The sequence below is a fragment of the Talaromyces rugulosus genome, chromosome VI (assembly GCF_013368755.1).
Source record: "Talaromyces rugulosus chromosome VI, complete sequence".
NCBI classification, from domain to species: domain Eukaryota; kingdom Fungi; phylum Ascomycota; class Eurotiomycetes; order Eurotiales; family Trichocomaceae; genus Talaromyces; species Talaromyces rugulosus.
Window position 1 is genome coordinate 3,290,995 of NC_049566.1, and position 26,258 is coordinate 3,317,252.

Sequence of the window (26,258 nt, forward strand, 5' to 3'; positions counted from 1 at the left end):
TGTGATATCAAGACTAGATAAAAGATGGATCTATATAATTTTTAATTTGATAAAAAAGGTATAGGCGATTTAATTTGTCCTTTGTTAAATGATGAAAAAGAATTCATAATAAAAGAAATAACATCTTCATCGTTAGATTCCTTATGGTAGCAGCCACCTCAATTCGTTAAGACACTTAGTATGTATCACATGGACGAGGACCGTATTCGCACGTGCATCGGTGCACCATCTTTAGGGTGCGACGTGGCCTTCCCAGTTGTATACATCCTTTCTCCCTCAACCATCTGGCAATCCACCTTCAAACCCTGCAGTTCTCGCACCCTATCCCATTTGTCCCAAGCCATCTCAATATCAAAGGTACGGATAGTAAACACCAACACCAACTTGAGTACAACAACCGCTAGTTCCTGTCCGATACATTTTCTAGGTCCAAGTTGAAACCCGCGCCATGTATCTTTCGCTGGATGTAGTCTATCGTCTTCTGGGACGGAAAATCGCTCTGGGATGAACTTGTGTGGGTCGGCGAAGTTAGATGGATCATGATGGATGGTGATAGAGCTGTCAAAGAGATCAAACCCGTCTGTCGGCCACGGTTCCTCCTCGCCCTTTATCTTGAAGTTGAAAGAAGGTTGACCTTCCCGGATTGTGATCGTAGCTGGGCTCGTGCGCAGTGTCTCCTTGATGACTCCTAGGGTGTACTTTAACGAATCTAGGATATGGGGAGCCTCCCGGATCCTTTCCGCAGCAAGTCTTGGGTCGGGACCAAGAACCGCATCGTGTTCGGCCTGCAATTTAACAATACATTCGGGATTCAACTGGAGCTGTCTGAATATACGGGGAATTTTAATGGACAGCGCATCATCACCGCCAAAAAAAAAATATCATCAGCTGGTAGAAAACATGTTCAATGAAGGCGTCATCTGGAGTATTGGCGTGTGTTCCTTTGTTTACAAACTCTCGAGTGAATTCTTCAACTGCAGACCTGACTATAGTTCGTGGACCTTGGCTAACCGTGCCTATGCTGCCTGTGATAAATGGCCGGAGATGTTTGAATAGCTGATGCCTCTTGCGTTGTACAAATAGCTTGAACCATGGGGGTAGCCCTCCACAGAAGCTTGAGAGGACTAAGCGTTATTTCCATGCGGCTCAATTGCTCTCGATAAGCGATGGTAAATGGAGAGGGATATGGTGACTGAGAGTTCAATCGAGTGTCACTGCAATTGTTAGCACAACGTAGATAATTCTCATAAAGAAATCGGCTCAACCCACAGAACCAACCTCCCTGTGACATCAAATGCTAAATTACTGGATATTTGCTCAAGTGGGAAAACCTGACCCCATTCACCGGCCCCACCGGAAAGGTTTCTGAGCACGTTTCCGAAGGCCTCAACCTCCTCCAGAATAGCAGGTATCCAGGTCCTGATGTTGCCTTGACTGAATCCTGGATTGAATCTTGATCGCCACATCCGCCACTCCTCACCGTGCATGCAGTTGAGGTCTTTGCCATTCGAAATGGGGTTCAAGAAGTCTCCTTGCATGGGGGACTTTGGCAAACTGTTCCCAATCTCCATCTGATTGGATACGTAGGCCTGTATAGAAAATGCCATCGGCCTGGAAATAGGCCATACATTAACATATATGATAGGGGGGCATTGATCCTCGTTTGGGAAGAATTTTGACCAGTATTTACTCATGTAAAAGCCAAATGTCTGGATAAAATTTGAATCGAAGGCCCAATCCTTGTAAAATTGGATAACGACAAGAAAATGGCCCAATAGTAGGGAGTGAGGCATGATCGGCTACTTGATTAACTTAGGGTTGCTTCGGCGAGACAAGTGACATACTATTCCTTGAGACTGAAGTCTTCTGAATTTCATTCGCGCTTGATATAACAGCACAGAAAACCACAGCATTAACACCACTGGGGTAGCAGTGGCAAGGAAAGAGAGCTTCTGCCCTTTGTTCATATTATTCAGGTCCGTCAACAAAGAGGTGTATAGAACTACAGTTCCTTGCCAAGGATTGGTTGTTTCCATGGCTAAAATAAAGAAGCATTAATCGGTATTCTAGTGAGAATTACAACGAACCAGATGAAACAAAGGGAGGGAAACTGGAGTATATATATTGTTTCTTGTCGCTTAACAGGAGTCATAGTAGTGGGATACAGCATTGGCCCTGATTTTGTGCACTGAATCTGGTATTAGCGATGGTGTGGATAACATCAGCAAGTGACAAGGGAGCCCAAACAAAAGCATTTGTGCCCAACAGGGACACTCATTGGTCGGAACAGAACCATCCGAAGCCTTTGACTTTTTCCCGCGAGAGATACGTCTACAGCCTTGCTACTAAACGTATGATGTTGCTAGCGTAAATCAGGTATACGGTTGACACATTTCTGCAATCCTCGTTCGCAATTGACAATTTGTATGTACCATTTCAGGCATCTGGCATGAATTATTTCCTGTGATACAATGCATTGTAACCTCAGGCGGTACGTACCACGCATGCATATTACCTATACTCAAGTGCTAATTGGCGAAAGCGGCCATTTGTTGATATTCTGATGCTAGATTTACCGGGGCTATTCCGGAGATAGTTGCACTTTCAGTCGTAATGTGCTACGATTTGTGTTGTGCGTCATAATAGATGATATATATCGGCTGATCTATCTTCACCGGGCTCTTTAATTGGGTTTTGACAATGAGGAGCTTGAGCATACACGTTCGCTTCGTTTCCAAAAAGGTCTGCAGAAATCGATGGTGTCGGCTCCATAGGACATTGCGAGACTTGCATGGATCTATGATTTCTCGTGGGACACTTTCATGGCCTAATTCGCGACTTCTCCAGGCTCTGATCGGTTTTATAATGCAGATATTAATTAACTACCACTGCCTAAAATAAAAGGAGCTAGGTCCCCCACCAGATAGGACTATTTTTCAGTAAACTATTGAAACGGCTCCTCAATAATCTACACTTTTGCACCTCAAAATGCCGGTAGCTACTACTTCCTCATCTCTGTCCTTTGTTCCTTCTGTATTCGAAATTTTGGAAGGTCACAAGTTTCCTGTTTTCTTTTCGCGTTACCCTGCTGGAATTAGCGTTTCAGCTCGTGACGTCGAACTTGCACTCAGAAGCATTGATGAACAAACTTCGGAGGAAGGCTCAAGGGAAAGGCGTCGAGCACTGATCAGACACACCAATCCTTATGGTGACCCATTTGCCGTATGTCACTGCTCAGCTTTACCTGAAAGGCTGGTTCTCTTGGCTAGCTTGGTTGAGGTGATGTGGATTCATGATGGTAAGACACGAACGCTCTTGAACGATATATATGTGTACGTTAACCGCAGAATTATCTGCAGACGTGACAGAGGGAATGGACCATAGCGCTGTAAGAGCCCCGGCTCTTTTGTATATGAGTGATTTTCTAACGAGTCTATAGGCGTGTAGAGAGCATCTTGAACTGGAGAAGGTCCTCCGACTTGACATTGACCCATCAACCGTCGATTCGAAAAATTTGCGACAGAAAACGCTGTCCGTTGTGCTTCGAAAGGCCATTGATATGGACCCTGAGCGGGCCCCTGCTATGATAGAAATGCTGAAAACTTATTTGGCAACTTTTGATAACATTAGTGACTTCACCCGGATGGAGGAGTACATTCCCTACCGTATCGCCAACTGCGGCTATTGGTAAATTCTATTTCCCCCACAAAGACTATTCGGGATAAGAGACTGATGGTTATAAAAATCTAGGATGTCCTCTTACTTCATTCGCTGGGGGATGAATATGACCCTCAGTGACAAGGATTACGCGAGTATAGAGCAATATGATATTGTAATGGGAAATGTCCTCGGTCTGACCAATGACTACTTTAGTTGGAATGTTGAGAAGGACCAGGAGACAGATCGGATGAGGAACGGTGTGATGGTTCTGATGAAGGAGTATAGTATCACGGCGGATGCGGCAAAGATGATGCTTCTTGGAGTCATTGTTGAACAGGAATCTACGGCGGCAAAGATAAAGGAGGAAGGTTTGAAGAAGCCGGCTTCGAAGGAGATCTTACAATATTTCGAGGCTATTGAGTTATATGTAGGTGGGAGCTGCTACTGGCACTCAACCGCGCCTCGTTATCAGATTTTTGAATAGATATAGATGAAAACGTTCAGCAGAATTGTCAGCACTGCTACCAGTTTGCATTACGGACATACAGCTTGATAGGTTGATTGTGACGATTGAGCAAATAGTCCAATAACAGTAGTCTCATTACGCTAGAAAACTAAGCATGAAGAGAGAAATCAGAATACAGGAAGCTACGTTAATGTTTTGTATGCCCTGCCACTTGTGATTCTCATGACAGGGCACTGTGCTATCCATTATCCTATGCCTTACTGGACTAAGGCTGGGGCCCAGCCTAGTATAGCGGTGATAGTCTGGTAGCTAGCTATTTTAGGTTAATAGCATTTACTACATACCACCATTATATTCTTTAAGTTATATTTAGAGTCATATATAGGATAGTATAAATCTTTATACCTTTATGAGTATTTGAAAAATTCCTATATTTCAAATCCGAAATAGTTAATTAGATATTTTCCTCTATTTCAAATGATTTCGAAGGATTTTATGGTATTATTATTGACGTGTTGAAAAGTATGAAAAGATGGGCGGGTCGGTCCGGCGGGTCGGTTTTGTGGGCCCCTTGTAAAATTCTTACTTCTAAAAATAGCTTATAATATAATTAGACACAGTAGGACCTATTAATAATAACATATTAATGTATAATTGGTGCATGTCTATAAATATAGTAGCAATAAAGATTTTAGATAGAATTACAAGGGGCTTACAGTAAAAACCAACTTTTGTTTAATTCTTTCTAACCATCCACCGTAGTTCGGGTCCAGATTACGTTATACTACAGTGACAGTGACAGTGACAGTGCCATCATCCCTTTCTTTTAGCCCTCACGCCAGGACACAATCCTACATAGCGGTGATAGTATGGAAGCCAGTTGCAAAAGGTCAATAAAATCTAACTTACCAACCAACTAAGTGTCGCCGAGCCAACGAGTATAGCGGAGAAGCGTATTATCTTAGTAATTTTGCCGATCAATAGTATCTATAGCAGTGGTATGTTATTTAACTAGTTGTCTCTTGATACTTATCATCAAGACTTTGCTAGCGATCCTGCATTTAAAGTCGTTCAGAGGCTGAAAGCCGGAAAACCGCCATGCAATATTCCTATTTGGTCGGGGTCAGCAGCCGTAGGATCACATGAAGAATTATTATTAGCAAGTGATGTCGTGTCAGCAAATATTGGTAGAACATGTATTCCATTGGTCGTGATTGACAATGGATAACACTGAAACAGCCTATGACCGATGGATACCCGAGGAACTATTGAGGAGCAAGTCCAGTACAACGCGGACGTATGGGCATATGGCCGGAAAGGGAATAATGAAACCTAATTTATATGCAACCCAAACCAAAATAGGCTTCATCCCGCGCACTTTACTTTAGGGCTAGCGCTAGTTTTTAATAATGAGATATAATACTTTACAGATATCGTTCATTGGGCCGCTAGAACAAGGGCATTATCCATTGGTTTTGTCGTCAGTGACCGTCACTCTTGTCACTGAATGAGGAAACAAACAGCGCCAATAAAAACAATATCATCGGAGATACCGTTAGAGATGGGTATGCGTGCGTTGCAGACTATATAAGTACGGTGATAGTATGAATTGCAATTATCTGTGTGTTAAACCTTCAATATTTTCAGGAGATTTTTCTGGTCGAAAGGGATACACTCAAACACCAACATCATGCGCTTTTTTGTTCTTTCCGTTCTCGTATGGGCAGTTTCGACATCTGCCCGCATAGTGAAAACAGGAAACTCGTGCGAGATCTATCCAGAACAGCGCGCACATTACGGTAAAGAAATAGACGATGTTCCCCAGATTCTCGAGGCGTTTGAGAGTTGTGGGAATAATGGCACGGTGATTTTTACGGAACATCTCTTCTATATGAACTCGGTCCTTAATACTACCAATCTCGTCAATTGTGAGGTTGTAGTCCGTGGCGAGTTGCGCTTTTCTACGGACATCGATTACTGGCGCTCTCATGTGTATCCGGTTGTCTTTCAAAACCAGTCCACTGCATGGTTGTTTGGTGGGACCAATGTGACATTCCGTGCTGAAGGAGGCTGGATCAATGGCCAAGGCCAGGAGTGGTATACATGGAACCACAGTCGAGGCAATACACCCGGCAGACCAATTAGTCTTACCATCTATAATTCAACAAATGTGCTTGTTGATGGGCTTAGTGTTATCCAACCGCAGTTCTGGGCTATGTTCGTTTGGGAGAGCAGGAATATTTCTATTGTTAATTACTTTGTCAATGCGACTGGTAACGGTACGGGAAGCACTACTAATACGGATGGATATAATTCTTGGAATAGTGATACTCTTCTGATTGAGAATGCGGACATCACTAACGGTGATGACTGTATTGCTGCAAAAGGAAATACCACTAATCTGCTTGTGCGAAATGCGACCTGCCATCATTCAAATGGTATCACCATTGGGTCAATCGGCCAATATAAAGACTCACCTGACTATGTTCAGAATGTAACATTCGATCAAATTACCATTGACAACTGTACCGACGGGGCATACATCAAGACATGGTCCGGGGTTGAATCAACGGAAAACTCCAATGGCGATGCTGGTGGTGGAGGTAAAGGCCTCGTTAAGAACGTCACCTTCAGCAACTTCAACATGTCACACGTTGGTCTACCCATTCAGATCTCGCAATGCATATATACCGAGAAGAGCAGCCAGTATTGCAACACATCTCAGCTGCAAATTGAAGACGTTACCTGGGTCAATATTACAGGTACAACCCGGTTCAATATCGCTGCATCGATATATTGTTCGCCGGAAGTACCTTGCCCTGGCATTCGATTTGACAACGTGAGCTTGGAATCAGTCAATCACACGTTGGGTCTGCCAATGTGGGGGACAAACCAACAAGTCGAACTATTCCAGTGTGACAATATTGTAGATCAGGAAGAGTCGGGAATTCCGTGCAATAAAGTCGCTCCGGATAACTTTGGTCAGACAGTCAAGCACAATCTTCAATAAAAACACCATTATACAATGGATAGATCGACAGCTTCATTTACCACTACCTCTCCCCTCGAAAGGGATATTCAGGTTACCATCACTATTCCTATCCTTATATTGGCCAGAAAAAAAAATACAGGTTGTATTTTTTCCGGTATTGACTATCGCACGGCGGGATTCGCGCTTATCGTACGCCAATCGGAAACTCCAACCAAATATGTCACCGAAGAATGCAAATCATTGGTTTGATTCTCGAGAATTCCTCGAGAAGCAAGGTACGACGACGATGGTGGTGGTGATCGCTTTTGTGTAGCTAATTTACAACCCGAAACGCCTTTTGTGTAAAATATAGAGTACTATAATATCCCATTGCATAATATATATTGATTTCCTCGGTTTAGACAAGGAGGTTCATGATTTTAAACCTTCAAGACATGCAAGACTTCATATCTGAGATGATCGGCCCTATCAACGCCCTAGCCGACTTAGCTAGTATGCAATCGAGTGAGGAACCAACCCACTCTATATTTATTACTAGTCTTGGGTTACAGCGGCGTAGGGTTAGGGTTATTATGGGTATTTTTCTTAATGTCGTGAAATATATCCGACCATGATGTCAACTTTACAATAAATAACTGCTATGGCTGGGAGATATGACAGAATAGTTCCTGATCTGAGCCTGGGGGCAGGGCATGTTTAATAAAGAACAGCAGCCACAGCTATATCCATGTTACTGCGGCCACGGATTAACTGTGTTGATTCTAGCTTTATGCCTGGGGCGCGACCTCACAGTCCACCACAGTTACAGCCTAGCCTGTCTGCGTCATTAAAAGCAAATGGGTATCCTGCCTAGGATATAGAATACATTACCGAGAACCACACACATAGAAACGGATCAAGAATATGGATGTGGTATCGGAAGTAGTGATGGGGATTATCGTCAGCTTTTTCCTTTGGGATGATAAACTAGTCTATTTAAGGTTCCATATCGCGCGACGCCCGAATGCTTTCAGCCACTTTTCTTGGCCTCTAAACTTTTTGGTGTGTTTAGAATCTTCTTTTTTTCTAAGACCCGAAGCCTAGCTCCAAACTTTCTCCCACTTCAACCAGTAAGGAAACGTTATTGAGATATTTTTAAAGTTGGATCTTGAAAATGATATATTACGGTGATTGAGATTAACTTCAAAATTGGAGAGACATAAAACTTTAAATAATCGCATAATGCTATAAATAATATCCGGTCGAACGAAGCTTGGTTGGAGAGAGAGCGCTGACTATCTAGATGTAACCTCAGGAATTGGAATTAGGTACAAATTAGGTACCCCATAAAGGCCTAAAATAGTGCTTATTTTAAATATAACAGTAGTAGGAGTCCTTAGCGTATTTTGAAGCTATTTAGAATCCGCTGCGGTGTATACTCACGTTTGTCTAGACCTCCAGCTACTATTAATTGTCACTTCCCCACCACAAAAGTTAATTAATTCCAATAAAGTATTTATTTTGCTTGTATATGTCGCTCTGAGAATGTGGCGGTCATTACGTTGTTATATCTGGCTGGCTGTCTTCATAGCAGCGTCTCAGGTCGTCGCAGATGTGCTTCAATTCAAAAATACAACGCCCGGCCAAACAGTGAAATCAGGCACAGAATTACGAATCCTCTGTGTGGGGGACTCGATTACTGTAGGATTTCGAAGCGATAAAGACGGAGGTGACGGCAACGGGTACCGGCTCCAACTTCGTGATGATTTGTATAGTAAGAGCAATATTCCCTTCTACGTTCTTCATTAACTGATCAATTTCTATAGAGGATAATTTAACTTATGCAGGGAATGTAACATCCGATGGTACGATGCTTGGCGGATACTTTGTAAGTAGATCAGCAGCATCAGTGAATTCTTTTTTAACGGGGTTAGGCTGCGTGGTCTGGAAAAACCATTCAATATATGGCCAATCATATCGATGCTTCCTTGGCACAACGCCCCAATATTGTACTTATCCACGCTGGTACTAATGATATGGCCCCAAAGACAACCACTGCAACTGAAGGCAATGATCCAACTGCTGCTTCAGAGCGCCTGGGGAACTTGATTGATAAAGTAATCGAAGCTTGCCCAGATGCTACAGTTCTTGTTGCCATGATCATAAACTCCTGTGATAAGAGCCATTATCCCCGGACGACAACATTCCAAAACTTGATTCCAGGTGTTGTGAAGCAGCGTAGTGACAATGGCTCGCACGTACTCGCTGTCAATTTCACCTCTTTCCCAACCAGCAGTCTACACGGCGACTGCATCCATCCAACCAATGTTGGATATCAACTTTTTGGTGATTATTGGTATGATTTTATTACACAGATTCCGAAGGATTGGATCAATACGCCGGTTGGGGTTGACCCAAATCGAGTAGATGGGCTATATGCCAATGGTGGACCAGATCCTAGTATCCCAGCTCCTCAGATTGGAAAAAGCCCTGTTCAGATAACGTCAAGTGAGAATATCACTTCGGCAGCAGCAACTGCGCTCAATAAAGGACATACTGGCTGTACATCTCGTAATGTCTTTACTGGTACTGGAGAAATTTTCCAAGGAGGTGTTGGATATACTGGTGATTGGAAATATCATCAAGGCTGGACTGCACCTAGACAGGTTGCTAGTGGGTATGGGTTAGATCGTCATTATGTTAGGTGAGTCTGACAAAGCAAAACATTTTAATATATACTGAACAGTTGACATGCAGGCTGCACGACATGGATGGAGATGGAAAGGCCGGTGAGTTACTCTCAGTCTCTAATTTTATAAATTTTACCTCAATTTATCTGATTGTTTATTAATGTTAGATTACCTGTGGCTGGATCCAATGACCGGAGCGATAACCTGCTCCTTGAACCTAGGTGGTTCCTCATGGAAGCGAGCTGGGAATAACAACGGCCTGATTGCAACAGGAGAAGGAAAAGGAAATACTGTTTTTCTTGCCGTAGGTTAGCTGTCAAATTGTGTGTTCTTGGCTGATAGTTTTCACGTCTAGGATATTAATGGTGATGGGGTAGGTGGTCTAATAACAGAAGCTGGGATTTTCTGTGCTAACATAATAATAGCTTACAGACTATCTGATTGCCCACCCAGAGAACGGATCTGTTTCGGTCTGGTGGAACGGTGGAGCGAGCAGCACCCAGCCAAATGGATGGAAATGGGTTCATGGAGGGCAAATTACTGCTGGTGTTTCTCATGCAAACTTGGCAACCCTAAAATTCCCGGACATTAATGGTGATGGAAGAGCGGACTATGTCTATATTGGAGAGGAAGGTGATCTAAAGCACTTTTTGAATATTGGAACAAGAGGAGGAAGTGATGTACAGTTTGCTGAGCAAGGGGGAATATTTAAGGGCGCTACATCTGCGATATTGAACATTGTGTTTGCTGATGTGAGTTTGCTTTGATTATTATGATTGAAGCTGTGACTGATGATTTTAGATCAACGGAGACGGCCGCGATGGTAAGTCCTGACGCACAAAAGAGCAGTCTTGTAGCTAACTAGTTATTGGATTTTTAGACTATCTGGTATGGGATAAGAACGGCGGCCTTACTGGCTTCCTGAACCAACCCACACAAAATGAAGGCGTGCCTCAGTTCATCGAACAGGGAACTCTTGCCAGCGGAAATTCACAAAACCCGACTTTCCTTAGACTTGCCGATTTAGACGGGTTAGTGCTGTTAAGAATTCAGAGCATAGCAAGAAGAATCAATACTAATTAAGCACCCTTTAGTGATGGAAAGGATGATTACGTCTATGTCGATGAACATGGTGGCCTTTTGGTGTCATATAACCGCGGAACAGGAGACACGACTACACTCTTGGATGGTCTTCACTTTGCTGATATTGACGGTGACGGGGTTAGTGTCTTTATCATGCAAATAATAAGAATCGCCGGGATGTGTTTATGCTAATATTCTCGACTTATCTAGATAGATGATTATATCTGGCTTGACCCAGCCACGAGAGCTCCGACGGTGTAGTACGTTCCCGACATGAAGTACTCTGAAGACTCCTATCATTGACGGATGAGTAGCATCAATAACGGCCCTGATACATCCAATTCCCTTGGATGGTCATGGAAAGAGTTGAACGTCGCTAGCCCCATTGGCGAAGACGTTGAAACGTCACAAGTGCAGTTCGGCGATGTAAATGGGTCGGTCAGAATGGCGCTCATCCATAAATGAACGAATAGCTAACAATATATTCTAATCACGCAGCGACGGACTAGACGACTATCTTGTTCTCAACCCAGTAACAGGAGCGTTGACCGCGTTTATCAACCTCGGATCCAACAGCGACATCCGATGGAGTTCCACCGGTGTGATTGCAAATGGCCGAGGCCCCGGGGCAAATGTCCGAATTGCTGATATTGACGGTGATGGGGTGAGTTCAATCATCTTAATATAATATAGTAGAAGAATCCTTTTTTTTAATGATTGCGTAGATCGACGATTACATTTATGTCTACCCTAATGGGAGCACGAATACCTTCCGGAATCTCCATACACGTGGGAAGGAGGGCTTCAGTTGGAAGAACATCCCACAAGCCAATGCAAATGCCAAGGTTGGACGTCTGCCGGAAGAAATTTCATTCAGCGATATCAACAAGTAAGAAAATCATCGATATTTTGATAATGCGAACACCGCTAATCCATCTGGGGAAAAGTGATGGAAAAGCAGACTACATCTGGACAAGTTCAGTCAACGGCTCAGTTCACGTGTATCTCAACAACTACCCAAATCAACCGATGTGGCTGGATCATGGAGTAGTGACTCCAGGAGTCGACGTTTCTGGGTCGTCTATACGGTATGCCACGCTGCTGAAGTCAGGTTATTCGGATTATGTTATTGTCAATCCGCAGAATGGGACTTTTGCGGCGCAGCTTAATAGTTGTAGCACCTAGTGCTCTTAGTTTGCCTATTGTCGAGTTTCTTATAGATAGATATTACCACTTTAGTGTCATGTCCTGCAGGGCCTATATTATTCCCCTTCTTTTGCCTTGGACGAACAAGTATCCTTGCAAACAATTTATTTTCAAGGTTTAAGCGAGCTCAGCCCCTTCCTACTAGTGACCTATCCACTAAGTAATCTTACATTTTAAGCGTCCCTGGTTGCAATAGCCGAAACAGCGAACGGGTTTGCAGTGAAGGTACCGTTAGGGTCAGCCTTATCCCTTGCCCTACCCAGTTTCTGGTACTTGTCCGCATCCTCATAATAACATTTCCAAATTTCCTGCTTCCCCAGGTCCCAGTCACCATAAGACCCCCAGAGCAAACGTCTGTCTTGCTTACTAAAGGGGCTCGAGGGACCAACCATAATGGAGTCATTCTTGGCCTGCCATTTTTCGGCATACTCTTTATACTTATCGCCCGGTTCATGAAAGCAGTCTAGCGTCTGTACAACCGATGTATCCCTCCAGCTGTAAGAGGTGCCGTTATCCTTGTTTAAATAAAAACGCGAATTGTAGCCTCCATAGCATTGGATCTGCACTGAAAGCTTGCAATGTGTGTAGACTTCGTATTCCTTATCTCCCGGGTTATTATCGAGCAACTGGTGCGGGTTATAGATCAAGTCGATGCGATCAACCACATGGTCGGCCCAGCCGTCCTTTTCGAGAGATTTCGAGTTCGTAGAGTAGGTGCGCTTGACGTAAGGGAGATCAAACTCTCGCTGCTTAGGGAAGATCCATCTTCCAGACATATGAGACATGTCCTCTTCGAGCTCGTCGATGAGGAGGGTTTCGTTTTCGAAGAAACCCTTCAGGTCTCGGAACTTGTTGAACCATTGACTAACACTCTCGTCATACTTGTCATCTTTGCTGGTTGGACACCACTGCGCATAGAGCACGATGATGGCGGGGAAGCTGCCATTCAGCCAGTCAAGAAACTTATCCGCGAGGGCTTCCTTGATCTTATTTTTAATGCGTTCCCATTCGTCAGCATTCTTCAACCTGGGGAATAGCGTCGTGACGGGAAAGTCGGTACTGAGGACGCTCACACAGAGGTCAAAGCCTCGCGGGACATTGCTATCGTCAGCCATTTGTGCGACTGCAGTAAGCAGATATTTGAGGACTTCCGGAGAGTAGACCCAAAGTCCTTTAATACCATGTGGTCCCTTGAATCCATCTGGACCGGAAACTGTCCCCATGTAACTCTTGGCCTGATATACTTCGACGATATAGTGCGTGATGATGCCAAAATTACCTGGACTCCCTCCGAGTACGGCGTAGAAAATATCGGCCTCGTTCTCCTTAGAGATGTCTCGAATGACACCGTCATGACAGACTATACGAATGGTTCTGATATGATCGCCAAAAAGGCCAAAGCTACGGCCAAGTTGGCCATAACCACCAGTCTGGCCATGCCCGCCCAGACATACAGAAGCGCACTGTCCGTGGGGGACAAACAGTTGGTTGTGCTTGAGATATGCGTTGAAGTCCTTGAGTTGATTGCTGACGCCAGCGTACACCAGTGCCCTATCCTGGTCAATTGGGTTGCGGGGATTCAGAACCATCAAGTCCTTGTATGTGTTGCTAAGGTCGATCTGAATGTTCTTGCCACTGGTAGACGATGCACCACTGTACTGGTGACCACCACTCTTGATAGCGATAGCGACTTTGTTCTCTCTGGCCCAGTTCACAGTCTGAATGACGTCTTCGTCTCGTTTCGGCTGAACGATGAGATCTGGGTGCATGTTGTGATCATCCTCGTGAGTTGAGGTCGCATATTGCTGGTTGAAGTAGGTATAGTCCTGTTTCTCAGCCGGAGTCCCATCGCGGGAGTATTGCATGCCCTCAAAATCTTGAATTCGGATCATGATTGCTTTCTGAAAGAGGTCAAATACACAATTGACTGAAGTATAGTGGACACACTTCAGATGCGAGCGACACCCAGCCTTATACTTTTCAGGAGTACTTGGGGACACAAGTAGGTTTGGGGGCGCCCAGCCGCTTCGGTGATTATGACGTGATATCTGTAAATTCACGACCGTAGAAATATAGATTGAAATGGAGATTCCACTCAGTCTACTTTTAAACCTCAATGAACATAGGATTACCTAGAATCAACTAGCTATTTACGTAAAGGGGTGCCGTATGGTCTGGTGGTCATTCCTGAGGGTCATGTTAAGATCTAGCCGACTTACGAAAACAGTCTAGTCATATGATAGAGCGTTCGAAATGTGGTATTCATATTATGCACACTTCCAAGGTTACAGGTGTTGCCTGCAACCGTCCTTGAAGCGTCTTACTCCTACACGGTTACCGGTTGGTTGATTCTCAGACTTGCCATACGTCATTGCGATGTGCAGCTTCAAAGACGATCTAGACCCACGCAAACGGCAAACGCGTATAGATGTTCTCTTTGGTGCATGCTCATAGATAGAGTTTCGTGGCTATTTTTGATATCTGAAAGCGTGAAAGCGCGAAAGCATTAACCGGGGGTAATAACAACGTTTATAGTTCCACTATCCAAAGTTTCCTAATCTTTCTTTCCACCACTCATCTGGGATGGGATATGCTAAGACCGCAAATAGCATGATTTATGGCTTTCAGTATGCGTGTAATTAGGATCATTTGCAATTTATAAGTTGATCTCATGTCCTTGATATTCAAACACTATACGTCCAATGAAAGTCGAGTCCGGAGACCGGGCTCTGTACACATCTAAATGGACAGCTACGGGGACCAAGGCCTTAGCAATCAGTCTTTATTAAGGGAGACGTTCTGCGGATTATTCTCGCGATGGAAAGTGAAAATCAATATTCACCGAGTTGCTAGGTTTGGTCCGCCGTGAACGGCCATTGGCGCTCTAACTGACTGCATCTGAATGACTAATAAAATAAAGGAAGAACCTTGGCTTACCTTGCGTGGCAAAGCACATGACAAGTTTTCGGATTAAGACATAGTCGCCGATGATCTACGTCATGTGGCATATAGATCAACTTGGTCCGTAACAGTTCGATTGTATGTTCTGCTAAAATTCCTTCCCGCTTCGGTCCGTCTCGGCCCACCGTACCAAGGTACTTTGAAGTGGGGCGTGCGGCTGTCAAAATCGTGTCAAACTTGGCACTCGCTTGATAATAGCGCGGACGTGATGCAAATTAAGGATAAACATATGTCAACCGTCAAATCGTACTAATCCACAACCGGTCAGGGTCAAATTTACCGAAATCAACTGCCGATTTTGCAACGTGGCCTCAAGGAAGATCCTGATCAGGGTAAATAAATCGGGGTTAGTAATTTGTATGGCAATTGCATATAAACAGAAAATTAGGGGTAGATAGAAGAAATCAGACCTTTTGACACCTCTTACAAATTTGGGACCGTGCAGGTTCCAAACCGATTAATAAGCTTTGCTCCATAAAGTGCGACAACATATATACTAAATCAGTAAAATTTATAAGTATAAGATTCTAATTTATATAGTAATTAGATTAGTTTATATAGGTGATAGAACGCAAGATTCTTTTGCCTTTTTAAAAAGGCCGTTCCTATATTTTAGTTTTCTCTGAGTTCTCGAACGCTTGTTGAGGAACGAGACTGACATGCCATCATACTGTTCTTGTGCCGAGACTGCAATAAAAAGTCTGTGGGTACCTGGAGAGGCATGAGAGTGGTGTGGAAAGAACTTAACTCCTTCCCTTAAATAGATATAAAGAACCGTTTCAGGCTTCTGCCTCTTCTTGTTTTCTTCTTCCACTTTACCAAACCTACTATATTACTTACGTTAAAACCATTGTGTTCTTAGCAATTAATTTAAACTCAAAAAGCAAATTATATTATAACAATAAGCAAAAGTGCTAAAGACTACCTCTACAGAGCAAAAAAGAGAGGTTTAAAAAGTATAACCAAAAGGATCAATAACAAACCAGTCTACAAAAAGCTTACTAAAGCCAACAAGGAACGTATTAATCAGCTTAAAGATATATAGAAAATATAAAAGACTTATCCTGAACTTAGACTAACCCACCTATAGTATCCAAAGGTCTTTATAGTTGTTAATGGCCTTGATTAACGACTTGTTATATTCTGAAAATTCCGCTCTGCTTCTATAACCGCAGTCTTAACCGAGCTCCACCTGCACCCTTCAAGGCTTTAGCTGTTGGAAACTCCAACATGCCGTCAACGTCTTGAGACTTGCGTTTTAAACATCTGATCTCTGTTTGGAGTATCGGAGTTAAAGAATGTCTGGATTGTACCGATTGTGAACTCTGCGAGCTGCGGTTTCAGCCACTGTAGATATTTATATACTCCGAATTTTACAATTAGCCCCCCGGATTCAGCTGACCGGTGGTGTAAATTTAGTGGCCGGTTATGATAATATCAAACACATGACTCAACTTGACAAGAAAATTATGCCAGTATAATAAACATCTCTAATACCATATACTTAGGATTAGAAGTTAGAGGGTTAGGGTTTATATTAGGAAGGGTTTGGGTTAGTATTAGAGAGAATTTGGTTTGGCGTTAGGGAAAGGCTAGGGTTCCTTAGAATTATTATAAGTGCGTGTTATTTAAAGGTATAGTGTTGTGGTAATAATTTAATAACCAGGGGTTAAGTCGAGTCACACGCTGTCAAGTTTGATATTCTCACACCCGGCCAATAAATTTACATGCAAACCCCGCACCAGGTGCCGCTCTAGGCCAAATCCCGACCTCCAATTGGATATTTATGCAACTTTATTGCATAGTACGTTACAGCTAATACATGCTCAATTATTATAAAGAGAGCCCTTTTCAGCCTCAATCCTCTGTTCACTTTTTATCTAGTCAATATAGCATTACTAGCTTATACACGAAGTTAGGGATCTCTCATCAAGTTATCAACTTTGAACAGCAGCTAGGATTACCATGAGCGACTTGGATCCGTCACAGCCGGCACCCAGGTTGGCATCTGCCGGCATGGTCGACGAGTGGTCACATCTGCTCCCCGGTCCGGATCGCAGTGCATTCGTCGCGGCATACACAGAAGCAGAAGCAGACGTTGGGCGCCTAAAGGCTGTACTCAGTCGCTATTTCTCAACGTGGAAAACAAGCCTGATGGCCGACGATCTGAGCAGGCTACAAATGCTGGGCACATATGTGCAGATACGAGACTATGTCAAAGTCATCTGGATTGAGGATGACTCTGACGAATTCGGGGAAACGTCACCTTCGGAATCCTCCGCCATCTGGCCGCGGCATGAAAACGGACAGGTTGTAGCCGAGGCGCTGGGGGTAGAACTCCTCAAGTCTATGCTTGCAGCCCAGCAGCTTTGTCCTGTTAGGCTCGAAATCAGAGATAAGCACACCGTAAGCGCGCGTTCAGATCCGGAGAAGGCGGTAATCCTCGCGCGTGACATCTTGCATGGTGCTGACCTGGCCGTAACCGACTTCGTTTTGCGAAAACAATCACCAAAGACAACCATCATCGTTGTTGAGCTGTCAGCTGAACATCAGGGCCAGGACACCGGGTATTCCATCCTGCGAAAAGCAGAGTTATGCCTTAGTCAGAACCTATACTCGTTTTTAGCCGAGGATGTCCTCCTCCATGCACCAGCGCTTAAAGAGCTCTCACTCTCTTTCTCGCAGCCTCGTCACATGGCGCATACTCCTCCCTTTATCCTTCACAATGCGACCTTGCCAGCACTGGAGAGGCTAGAGATCTCCATGGCCAGGCTTTCCGCCCCAACTATCATGGCGATCCTGAGCAAGTCGAAACAGAGCCTGACGGGTATCAAGTTTCGCCTAACCACGCTTGTCAATAATTCAACTTGGGCGGAGCTGCTGAACCGCATTTGCAACGAATTCCCTAATTTGACTTGGTTTGAGCTTATTCATCTCTCAGAAGGGCCTAATAGACAGTTTAGGATCACCTTCCTTGGTCTCGAAAAGGATTCGGTGGTCGGAGAGCCTTACAAGAACGGGCTGAAGCTGCAGCTGAAAGCCCCTGTGGGGGGTAACAAACGCATCCCTTGGGTTGAGTATGGGGGACCCGATGCGAATCATGTGCTTAGGATCGTTGCAAAATACGCCGTGGCTGCACCAGTCCCCTAGTGAAAAAAATCACTCTATACGCAGCATATGTCTTGCAATAAATAGAAGAAATTTACGACCATGACACGTGACTACATGTCTCAGTGAAAAACTGAGTCGTATTGGGGCGAGAGCTGTGATAAATCTGCTTTAATAGTTTTTAAAAGCTTAAGGCACGGCAATATACCCAGACTAGAATTTAGACAGTTTCAATTTATCATGACCCTGTATATCTTGGTGGAAAATTAAATCGTATAAGGTTAAAATTGTGACAGTTCCGCTTTAAGTGACTCTTGAGGGCTTTAAGGCATGGTAATATATCTAGATCAGAACCCGGACATTTTCAGTCTGTTAGAACCTTACATATCTCGGTGGAAAATGAGCTGTATAGGGGCTAGAACTATGATAGCTCTGTTTTAGGTGATTTTCAAGGGTTTTAGGCACAACACTATATTTATATCAGAATCTAAACCCTTTTAGCCTATCAGAACCCTGCATATCTCGGTGGAAAAGCGAGCTGTATGGGAGCCAGAACTGCGACAGCTCCGCCTCAAGGGCTCTTGGGGGCTTGAGGCACGGCAATATACCTATCCAGCATGATGACATATCTAAAGCTTCGCTGTCGAATAGAACATGATGACGGGAGATGTTGGTCTCGTTGGCTTTGGCCACGGCTAGTCGTATGATCCTTCAAGATGACTTAGTTAAGCAAGGTTGCTAGGGTGTGCTCCGACAAGAAAAGACGAACAACGTGACCGGTTGGTAAATATATATATGTGACTATTGTCAGCACCCCCTACCAAATAGCTAACCTACTACACGCAGTTTTGCCATCGTTTTTCTCGGTCATTGCAATCCGCCTGCAGATATGGCGTTGAAGCAGATTATCGGCCTACCCTGCCTCGCGGCTTTGGCTGGTACTTCGTTTTCAAGTCCCGTAGCTCCAGGCGTGCGCCAATATGTCCCCCCTGGAAGCTCTTCATTTGTACTGAATGCCACAACAACTTGGAGTAGTTCACGCATGACAGCCTCTACCGTTGTCTCGTCTACTACCTCATCACTTAGCGAATCTTCAAGCACACCCGCACGTTCAAGTTCGCCGTCTAATTGGGGACCTACAACAAATAGGACAAGTGGAAGTATTAGCTCCTCTACTTCACTATCATCTGTCTCTGCGAGTATGCGTGTCTCTAACACTGTCACTAGCTCTAGTGGTCCAGTTCGGCCGTCAGCCTCAAATACGGTATCTCTCTCAACAGGCTCTAGCCCTCTTACATCTACGAGACCCAGCGGATCAGCGTCCTTGATCGTGCAGAGGCTCACGGAACCCAATGGACCTATTGTTACTGTTACACTCCCTACCAGTGCTTCTGTTACTGGACTAGAGACCCTCACCATATCTGGCTCCACATTGACCGTAAAGCCTATATCGATAACATCCAGCGTATCTTCAACACCATCTGCGTCAACTTCGAACGTTGAGACATTCACCGAGCCTGATGGGTCTTCGGTAGTCCTCACACTGCCGCCTGGCTGCCCTGCATCAAGATCTTCCATCACTATTGCTGACTCATGCCCTGATCCTTCGGGACCTACTCCCGCGAACGATGCACCCCCAGAGAGCCCGGAGCCTACGAATTCACAGACCTCTTCACTATTGTCCAGCTCATCCAGCTCTTCAAGTGAGTAACGCTCGCAGTATCGTGCTAAAATTCGTGTTAACCGTTTCTAAACCAGGCCCATCGGCTTGCAGCGCAACCCTAAGCGTGCCTGTACCCCCCTCTCAGTTAACTGCACCTACCGTGACGTTGAACCCAGTATCAGGCTCTATCAGCTCAAGCACTGCAAGCCAGATGTCATCCACGGCTGGGAATGCAGGCTCTTCGACACTCTCTTCGACAACACGTCGCCCTCTTTGACAACCTCATCATCTTTACCTCCGCTACCAAGGCTCACATTCTCAACTACTCTGGCCATCACGACAGTCGAGCCGATTTCCACCGAGTCCGGAAGCTCTTGTGTCTCGACGTCGACAACCACGCTCTGCGAGATTCCGCAAGAGCCGTACATAACGTCCGCTGTTTGCAACAGCTGGGTTGCGACAGCGACATCGACATCGACCGGACCACCTACTCCAACCGGGCAAGTTTATATCGACATTTTTACCGATTCGGATTATGGCAAGTGTTAGAACAGACCCAGCTGAATGCTATAGGTCAATGTTACAGCCCTACCGATTCGTCAGGCAACCCGATAAGCTTCGAGTGCTTCTCAATTACCTATATAAGTACAGCAGTTTCTGACTCGGCCTCGCTATCGGCTTTCAAGGAAGCTGGATGTTCTAGTCGGGATGACTCGCAAGTAATGGACTATGCAAACTTGACTGCTATTGACTATGACAATGAGACACCCTTCACAATGAAATCCTTGTCTCTTTACGGGGCTTGATCGTATCCATATGCGCAAGAAAGACCTCACTTGCTGCTGTTAAGGAAAGGGGCCTGCTGGCTGCCGTGCCAAGGTAATGGATGTATGTATTCCATGAGTCGGAATATTGATAGCCGACTTTGAACCACGCAGGTGGGATTGGAAAGCAGTTTTCTGGTCTTCGTACATCGCCTTAGCCAAAAAGATGAGGGGAGTTGCTAGTTTTAGTTTCGTTATGTCTACAATCAACTTCTGCCATTATTGAGGATTATTTATTATTCATCAGTTCTCCTATAGTTCGCACGACTCTCTAGGCGCGATATATCTTAGGTCATTCAGAATTCTTATACTTCGGAATAAGAAGTAACGCCAGCGGACACAGCTGAAGCGCAAGAAGCTCGAACGGTATGCTCTCGAGTAGCTGGTGATCGATAGCGAACGGTAGCTGTCTGGAAAAGTGGTGGACATGGAGATTCTTTGAACCTTACAGCGAACTAGGTCTATAACTCTGCAGCATGCGCTCCTGATCAATGCTGTCTTGACCACGTCCAAAAAGACTCTAAAGGCGGAATTCGCATGATGAATCTGCGCGATTAATACGGTTATAGTGTTCTATGCTGTCGAGGAAGGTCTTTTAGTGCCGCGTTATTCGTCACCAATTATTTTCGCTCCCATTATTTTACTTTTAGAGATATTTATCATTGCAAGAAGATACAGATACTGTAGGTCTTCGCTAAGCAATTATCTTTAATGACTTATATCTTAATTTATAAATTTTAGATAATTATAATAGATATATTGGTGATATTAAAAGTTATTATAAATCTTTTTATTAAATTAAAAAAAATAATATAAATATCTAGAATTAATAAAGAAAGAATAAATTCTATAGTAGTATATATAATTTAGATAAGTATAGATATTATATATAGTAAGTAAGGCTATTAAAAAAGTAATTACTAAATAAAAAAAATAAAAAAAAATATAGAAAACTAAAGAATATCTAAAAAAAATTAGAGCTTTAATTATTATATATAGTAGTAGTAGTAGTAGTAGTAGTAGTAGTAGTAGTAGATCTCATTAACCTGATATAGCTAGCTTCTGTACTATCGCCGCTATACAGGGTTGGGGCCCTAATCCAGTAGGGTGTAGAATAATAGGTGGCACAGCCACCAGTAGCGCAGCTTAGGAGACACACTATAGGAACAGAATACTAAGAAATAAAATACTAAAAAAAGTAATACAAAGCCATCAAACATAACAAACCATATAAATAAATAAAATCTAGAATATTAACATCAATACAATCTCACTAGTCCTCCACAACTTCCTCTCCCACTTTCTTCACTTACTACAGCCCTTACACCAGGGCCTGCTTTACTACACACCTACAGCTATCCTTAGACTCAATCTTAATCTCACCCTCACTACCACCATTCCTATCCTTAATTCTACTTCCTAACACACTATACACACACTTTCTATCTATTTATCTACTACAACAATAGCATCTCAACCATACCTATACTAGCGCGCTTTTTTAAGTCGTCTATCTCTTCTTTAAATTACTAGGCTTCATTTCCTTACTCTCTATTTCTTAATTAAATTAAAATAATATATTGGTCTTTACCAGTCTTAATATAGACTTAAAGTACTAATACTTATATATTTATTCTATATATCAAGCTACACTTAGTACCTTAATTAATTAGTTTCAGCCTTAGCGTCAGCCTTTTTCTTGTTAGGGTCCTAGCCCCTGGGATACTCAGGCTTCGCTCTTGTAGAATAACCGCACCTAGTCCGCACCTAATCTACTATAGAAGAACCCCCTAATGCTATACCAGATTCGCTAGGGCGCCCTTAAGACCCATATTTATCTGTATCGACAATACAAACCTTTATAAACCTTTTTCTTCTCTTTCTCACGTTTGAATTTACTTAATTTCTAGATCTATATTAAATTAGTAAGATGGGACCTAGCCTATAACATTAGATTTGAACATTGTTCATTTTCTTTATTTAAAGGATTAAGAACGCGTCGCTCTTTTTATCTAAAGGGTTAAACCTATACAATCGCTCTTTATTTGTTCAAGTCAAGCCTCTAAGAACTATACCAACTCTCTTTATTTAAAGGATTAAATTACTATATTACCACTTCTTAATAACTGAGTTGAGTATTAAAAAAATTTTTTATTATAATAAATAGCCCACCGAGAGACAGCCTGAACTAAATAGGTATATCTTTAGAACTGAACCAGCTGTTATTAGAATAAATATAGTGAATAGAACTTCTTCTGATAAATATGTCCGCTTGTCTATCGCATATTGAAGGACAGGTTAGCAATATGATTGAATTACCTATGTCTGAGGTCCCTACTGATGCCATACCATCGGTAACCCCTATATACAGTACAAACAAACCACGCCACTCCCTTGATTATCCCGATAAATATGATGATTGTGATTGTTCAAAATATATGCAGTTTGTGGCAATCCTATATATAAAATTAATGGTTGATACACCAGCAATTGGAGGACTGTATAAGCAATTATAGTATACCTATAGATGGTTGGCAGGAAAGGCCTAGATGAAGGTCTATCTTTAAATACAGCTTTATGGGAATGTAAATATGGTCACTCCTGCTATACTAAAAGCTTTCTTTATGCATCTTAATATGCTGTTTAAAGATTATTAACTTGTAAAAAAGGTGAACCTTGAACTTAACTATATATGATAGAAGCGCACCTCTTTCTAAGACTTTATCAACGAATTTGAATGGATATTACTTCTTATAAAAGATTAATTATAGACCGACAACGTAAAAATTTCATAGCTGAAAACTGTGATTAACCAAGAAATAAGGTATGTAACTATCAGGAGTGATATACTAAAATAATATAAAGCTTTCTGTGAATATTTATACTAAGTAGCAAACAATCTTAAAGAGCTAAAAAGGATTAATAATCTCTAGTCTTGATATAAGCAGAACACTCTCTGTCTGCTTATAAAAAGAATCTCTTTTGATAAAGGACAGCCCTAAGTTATAAACTAGATATCTGCGGGCCTGCCAATCAATACTATTAGAATGGACAACTATTTCTAATATGGAAAACTGGGCCATATTGCCTAATACTGCCCTGAACCTGTGCCACTCCATTGGACGCCATCTCTAAGGAACTATGGCAAGAAGAAACATGACAAGCTTATGAGGATATCTAACACTAAAGTAAAGAAGAATGAGACTGAATCTGATATAGATTTAGATAGCATATTAGAATTAAAAGAGTAGCTCCTGTATAAAGTTGTTTATAGAAGCTAAAATACAAAACAGTTTATAACTTTAAGAATTTTAAAAAGATGGTTGGAAGGTTTGATGGATCCCTATTCAATATAGACGTATGGTTAGACTGTAGAACCAATACCAATGCTTTAATTAATAGTAGGTGTCTTATCTACGGGATTATTAAAGAGACCTTTGCTCGAAAGAAAAAGCTGAATTATAGTGCTATTAAACCTAGATCTATTAAAGGATATAATAGTTCGGCACCTTAATATATTAAGGAAATTGCATGTGTGACACTAGATATTAGGGAAAATATATAAGAGAAAGCCTACTTTTATGTGGTTCTGAAGTGTGAATATGATATGATATTAGGTCTTCTATGGATGGAATACCAATATGTGAAAATTGATGCTGCTAGAGGCTGACTGGAATTTGGGAACAGAATATCTGTTGATAAAAAGAACCTGTTATAACTTGAGTACCCCCCTTGACAGATTAGTGCAGCTGTAATGAACGCTTTAAAAAGGATGCGAAGTAGAAAAAAGGAGATTAATATATTTACAGTTTCTATATGGGATATTGAGAAGGCTTTAGCCCCGAAACTACAGATAGATTTAAGGAATAAACTATCTAAGTATTACCATAAGTTCCTAGAACTATTCGATCTGAAGGAAGCTAATAAGCTACTATTATTGTGTCTGAATATTAACTATTAGATTGAATTAATTGATACTGACGCGAAGAGGTATAAGCCAGAGATACTATAGGATTTTTTCTATAATATGTCATGGGAAAAACTGCTGGTTTTATAGAAAACTCTCTATAACTTACTGTTGAAGGATTTTATATATATAAGTAACTCGTCTGCTGTAGCGCTGATATTATTTGTAAGGAAACCTAGAGGAGGACTATGCTTCTACATAGATTATTAGGTGTTTAATACTATAATAAAAAGGGATTAATATCCACTACTATTAATACATGAGACCTTATAATAAATATCTAAAGTCTGATGGTTTACAAAGCTTGATGTTACAGCGGCTTTCTATAAGATATATATTGCCAAAGGAGATGAGTAGAAGATAGCTTTCTAAACCAGATTCAGACTCTATAAATGGCTAATAATATCTTTTAGCCTTATCAATACACTGAATATATTTCAATAATATATTAATTAGACCCTTTACGAGTTCCTAAACAACTTTATATCTGTCTATCTAGACAACATACTTATCTTTATAGAAGGTAGCTATACACATTATTAGAAATAGATAATAAAGATACTAGAATATTTATATACTATAGGACTATAGCTAGATATTAATAAATACAAGTTTAAAGTGTAGACAATAAAATACCTTAGATTTATATTAGAAGCTAGAAAAAGGATCTAAATAGACCCTGTAAAAGTCTCTATTATTTTAGAATAGAAAGTCCTAATATGTATAAAAGACATGTGATTATTCCTAGGGTTTGTAAATTTCTACTAACAGTTTATCCAAGGATATTCCGATATAATCTGCCCACTGACAGAACTAACTAAAAAGAAAACTATTTTTATTTAGATTAAAGCTACTAATAAAGCCTTCGAATAACTAAAGCAAATATTTATAAGCGACCTAATACTAGTGTAATTCAACCCTAATCAGGATACAATCATGGAAGCTGACTCTTTAGGATATATTATAGAGGGGATATTATTATAGTATAATAACAAAGGACTTCTATAAATCTGCGCCTATTTCTCCTGAAAATATATATCTATAGAGTACAATTACAAGATCTATAATAAGGAGCTATTGACAATAATAGTGTGTCTAAAGCAATAAAAATCTAAACTAATTAATACTAAAGAGTTTACTATTCTGACTAACTATTAAAATCTTAAATACTTTATGCAGCTTTAATGATTAAATAAAAAATAAATAAGATAGGCTGATATACTTTTATACTTCAACTATAAGCTCTAGTACCAGTTAGGACAACTAGCTGCTAGACTTAATGCACTATCACAACACTCATAAGATATGCCTAATAGGATTGACGATGAACGTCTAGCATACTAAAATAAACATCTTATTAATCCTAACAAAGTATAGAGAGACTATCTAGAACAACTTCCTTAAGGTCGCTTATTGAACACTATATCTAAACCCTATATCTACACTACCCACATAGAGCACTTAATGTTAATTAAAGAACAGTGACAACTAGCCAAAGCTAAAGATAAGAATTATAAACAAATTAAAGAGGCTGTATACTAGAAACTTCTATAGTTTCCTTAAAACTTATAACTTTGTACTATGATATCCAAATATACAATTAATACAGTGGACTAATTATTATTTTAAAACTGATAATAGGTATTAGACAGTAAACCA

At 41.9% G+C, this 26,258-nt stretch overlaps 7 protein-coding genes across 7 annotated transcripts; 5 read left to right on the plus strand and 2 right to left on the minus strand.

Moving 5' to 3' along the window:
- Positions 1-185: 185 nt before the first annotated feature.
- On the minus strand, positions 186-1,571 carry TRUGW13939_11522 (uncharacterized protein; the record flags this gene model as incomplete). The annotated part of the gene is made up of 4 exons (XM_035494629.1): positions 186-825; positions 983-1,025; positions 1,078-1,214; positions 1,279-1,571. 4 exons carry the CDS (start codon positions 1,569-1,571, stop codon positions 186-188), a joined length of 1,113 nt encoding a protein of 370 aa, XP_035350522.1.
- Positions 1,572-2,988: 1,417 nt separating this feature from the next.
- On the plus strand, positions 2,989-4,213 carry TRUGW13939_11523 (uncharacterized protein; the record flags this gene model as incomplete). Its single annotated transcript, XM_035494630.1, has 5 exons — positions 2,989-3,298; positions 3,360-3,388; positions 3,440-3,687; positions 3,751-4,087; positions 4,151-4,213. The coding sequence occupies 5 exons, from the start codon at positions 2,989-2,991 to the stop codon at positions 4,211-4,213; spliced, it is 987 nt and encodes a 328-aa protein (XP_035350523.1).
- A 1,603-nt stretch (positions 4,214-5,816) lies between these two features.
- On the plus strand, positions 5,817-7,136 carry TRUGW13939_11524 (uncharacterized protein; the record flags this gene model as incomplete). The annotated part of the gene is made up of 1 exon (XM_035494631.1): positions 5,817-7,136. The coding sequence occupies one exon, from the start codon at positions 5,817-5,819 to the stop codon at positions 7,134-7,136; it is 1,320 nt and encodes a 439-aa protein (XP_035350524.1).
- A 1,506-nt stretch (positions 7,137-8,642) lies between these two features.
- On the plus strand, positions 8,643-12,055 carry TRUGW13939_11525 (uncharacterized protein; the record flags this gene model as incomplete). The annotated part of the gene is made up of 14 exons (XM_035494632.1): positions 8,643-8,871; positions 8,924-8,985; positions 9,032-9,801; positions 9,855-9,886; positions 9,955-10,091; positions 10,143-10,160; positions 10,213-10,539; positions 10,589-10,610; positions 10,668-10,818; positions 10,882-11,008; positions 11,288-11,304; positions 11,369-11,534; positions 11,596-11,759; positions 11,818-12,055. 14 exons carry the CDS (start codon positions 8,643-8,645, stop codon positions 12,053-12,055), a joined length of 2,460 nt encoding a protein of 819 aa, XP_035350525.1.
- A 194-nt stretch (positions 12,056-12,249) lies between these two features.
- On the minus strand, positions 12,250-13,968 carry TRUGW13939_11526 (uncharacterized protein; the record flags this gene model as incomplete). Its single annotated transcript, XM_035494633.1, has 1 exon — positions 12,250-13,968. One exon carries the CDS (start codon positions 13,966-13,968, stop codon positions 12,250-12,252), a length of 1,719 nt encoding a protein of 572 aa, XP_035350526.1.
- Positions 13,969-17,002: 3,034 nt separating this feature from the next.
- TRUGW13939_11527 (uncharacterized protein) lies at positions 17,003-18,187 on the plus strand (the record flags this gene model as incomplete). The annotated part of the gene is made up of 1 exon (XM_035494634.1): positions 17,003-18,187. One exon carries the CDS (start codon positions 17,003-17,005, stop codon positions 18,185-18,187), a length of 1,185 nt encoding a protein of 394 aa, XP_035350527.1.
- A 1,000-nt stretch (positions 18,188-19,187) lies between these two features.
- Positions 19,188-20,614, plus strand: TRUGW13939_11528 (uncharacterized protein; the record flags this gene model as incomplete). The annotated part of the gene is made up of 3 exons (XM_035494635.1): positions 19,188-19,848; positions 19,904-19,983; positions 20,045-20,614. 3 exons carry the CDS (start codon positions 19,188-19,190, stop codon positions 20,612-20,614), a joined length of 1,311 nt encoding a protein of 436 aa, XP_035350528.1.
- Between the last annotated feature and the right edge of the window lie 5,644 nt (positions 20,615-26,258).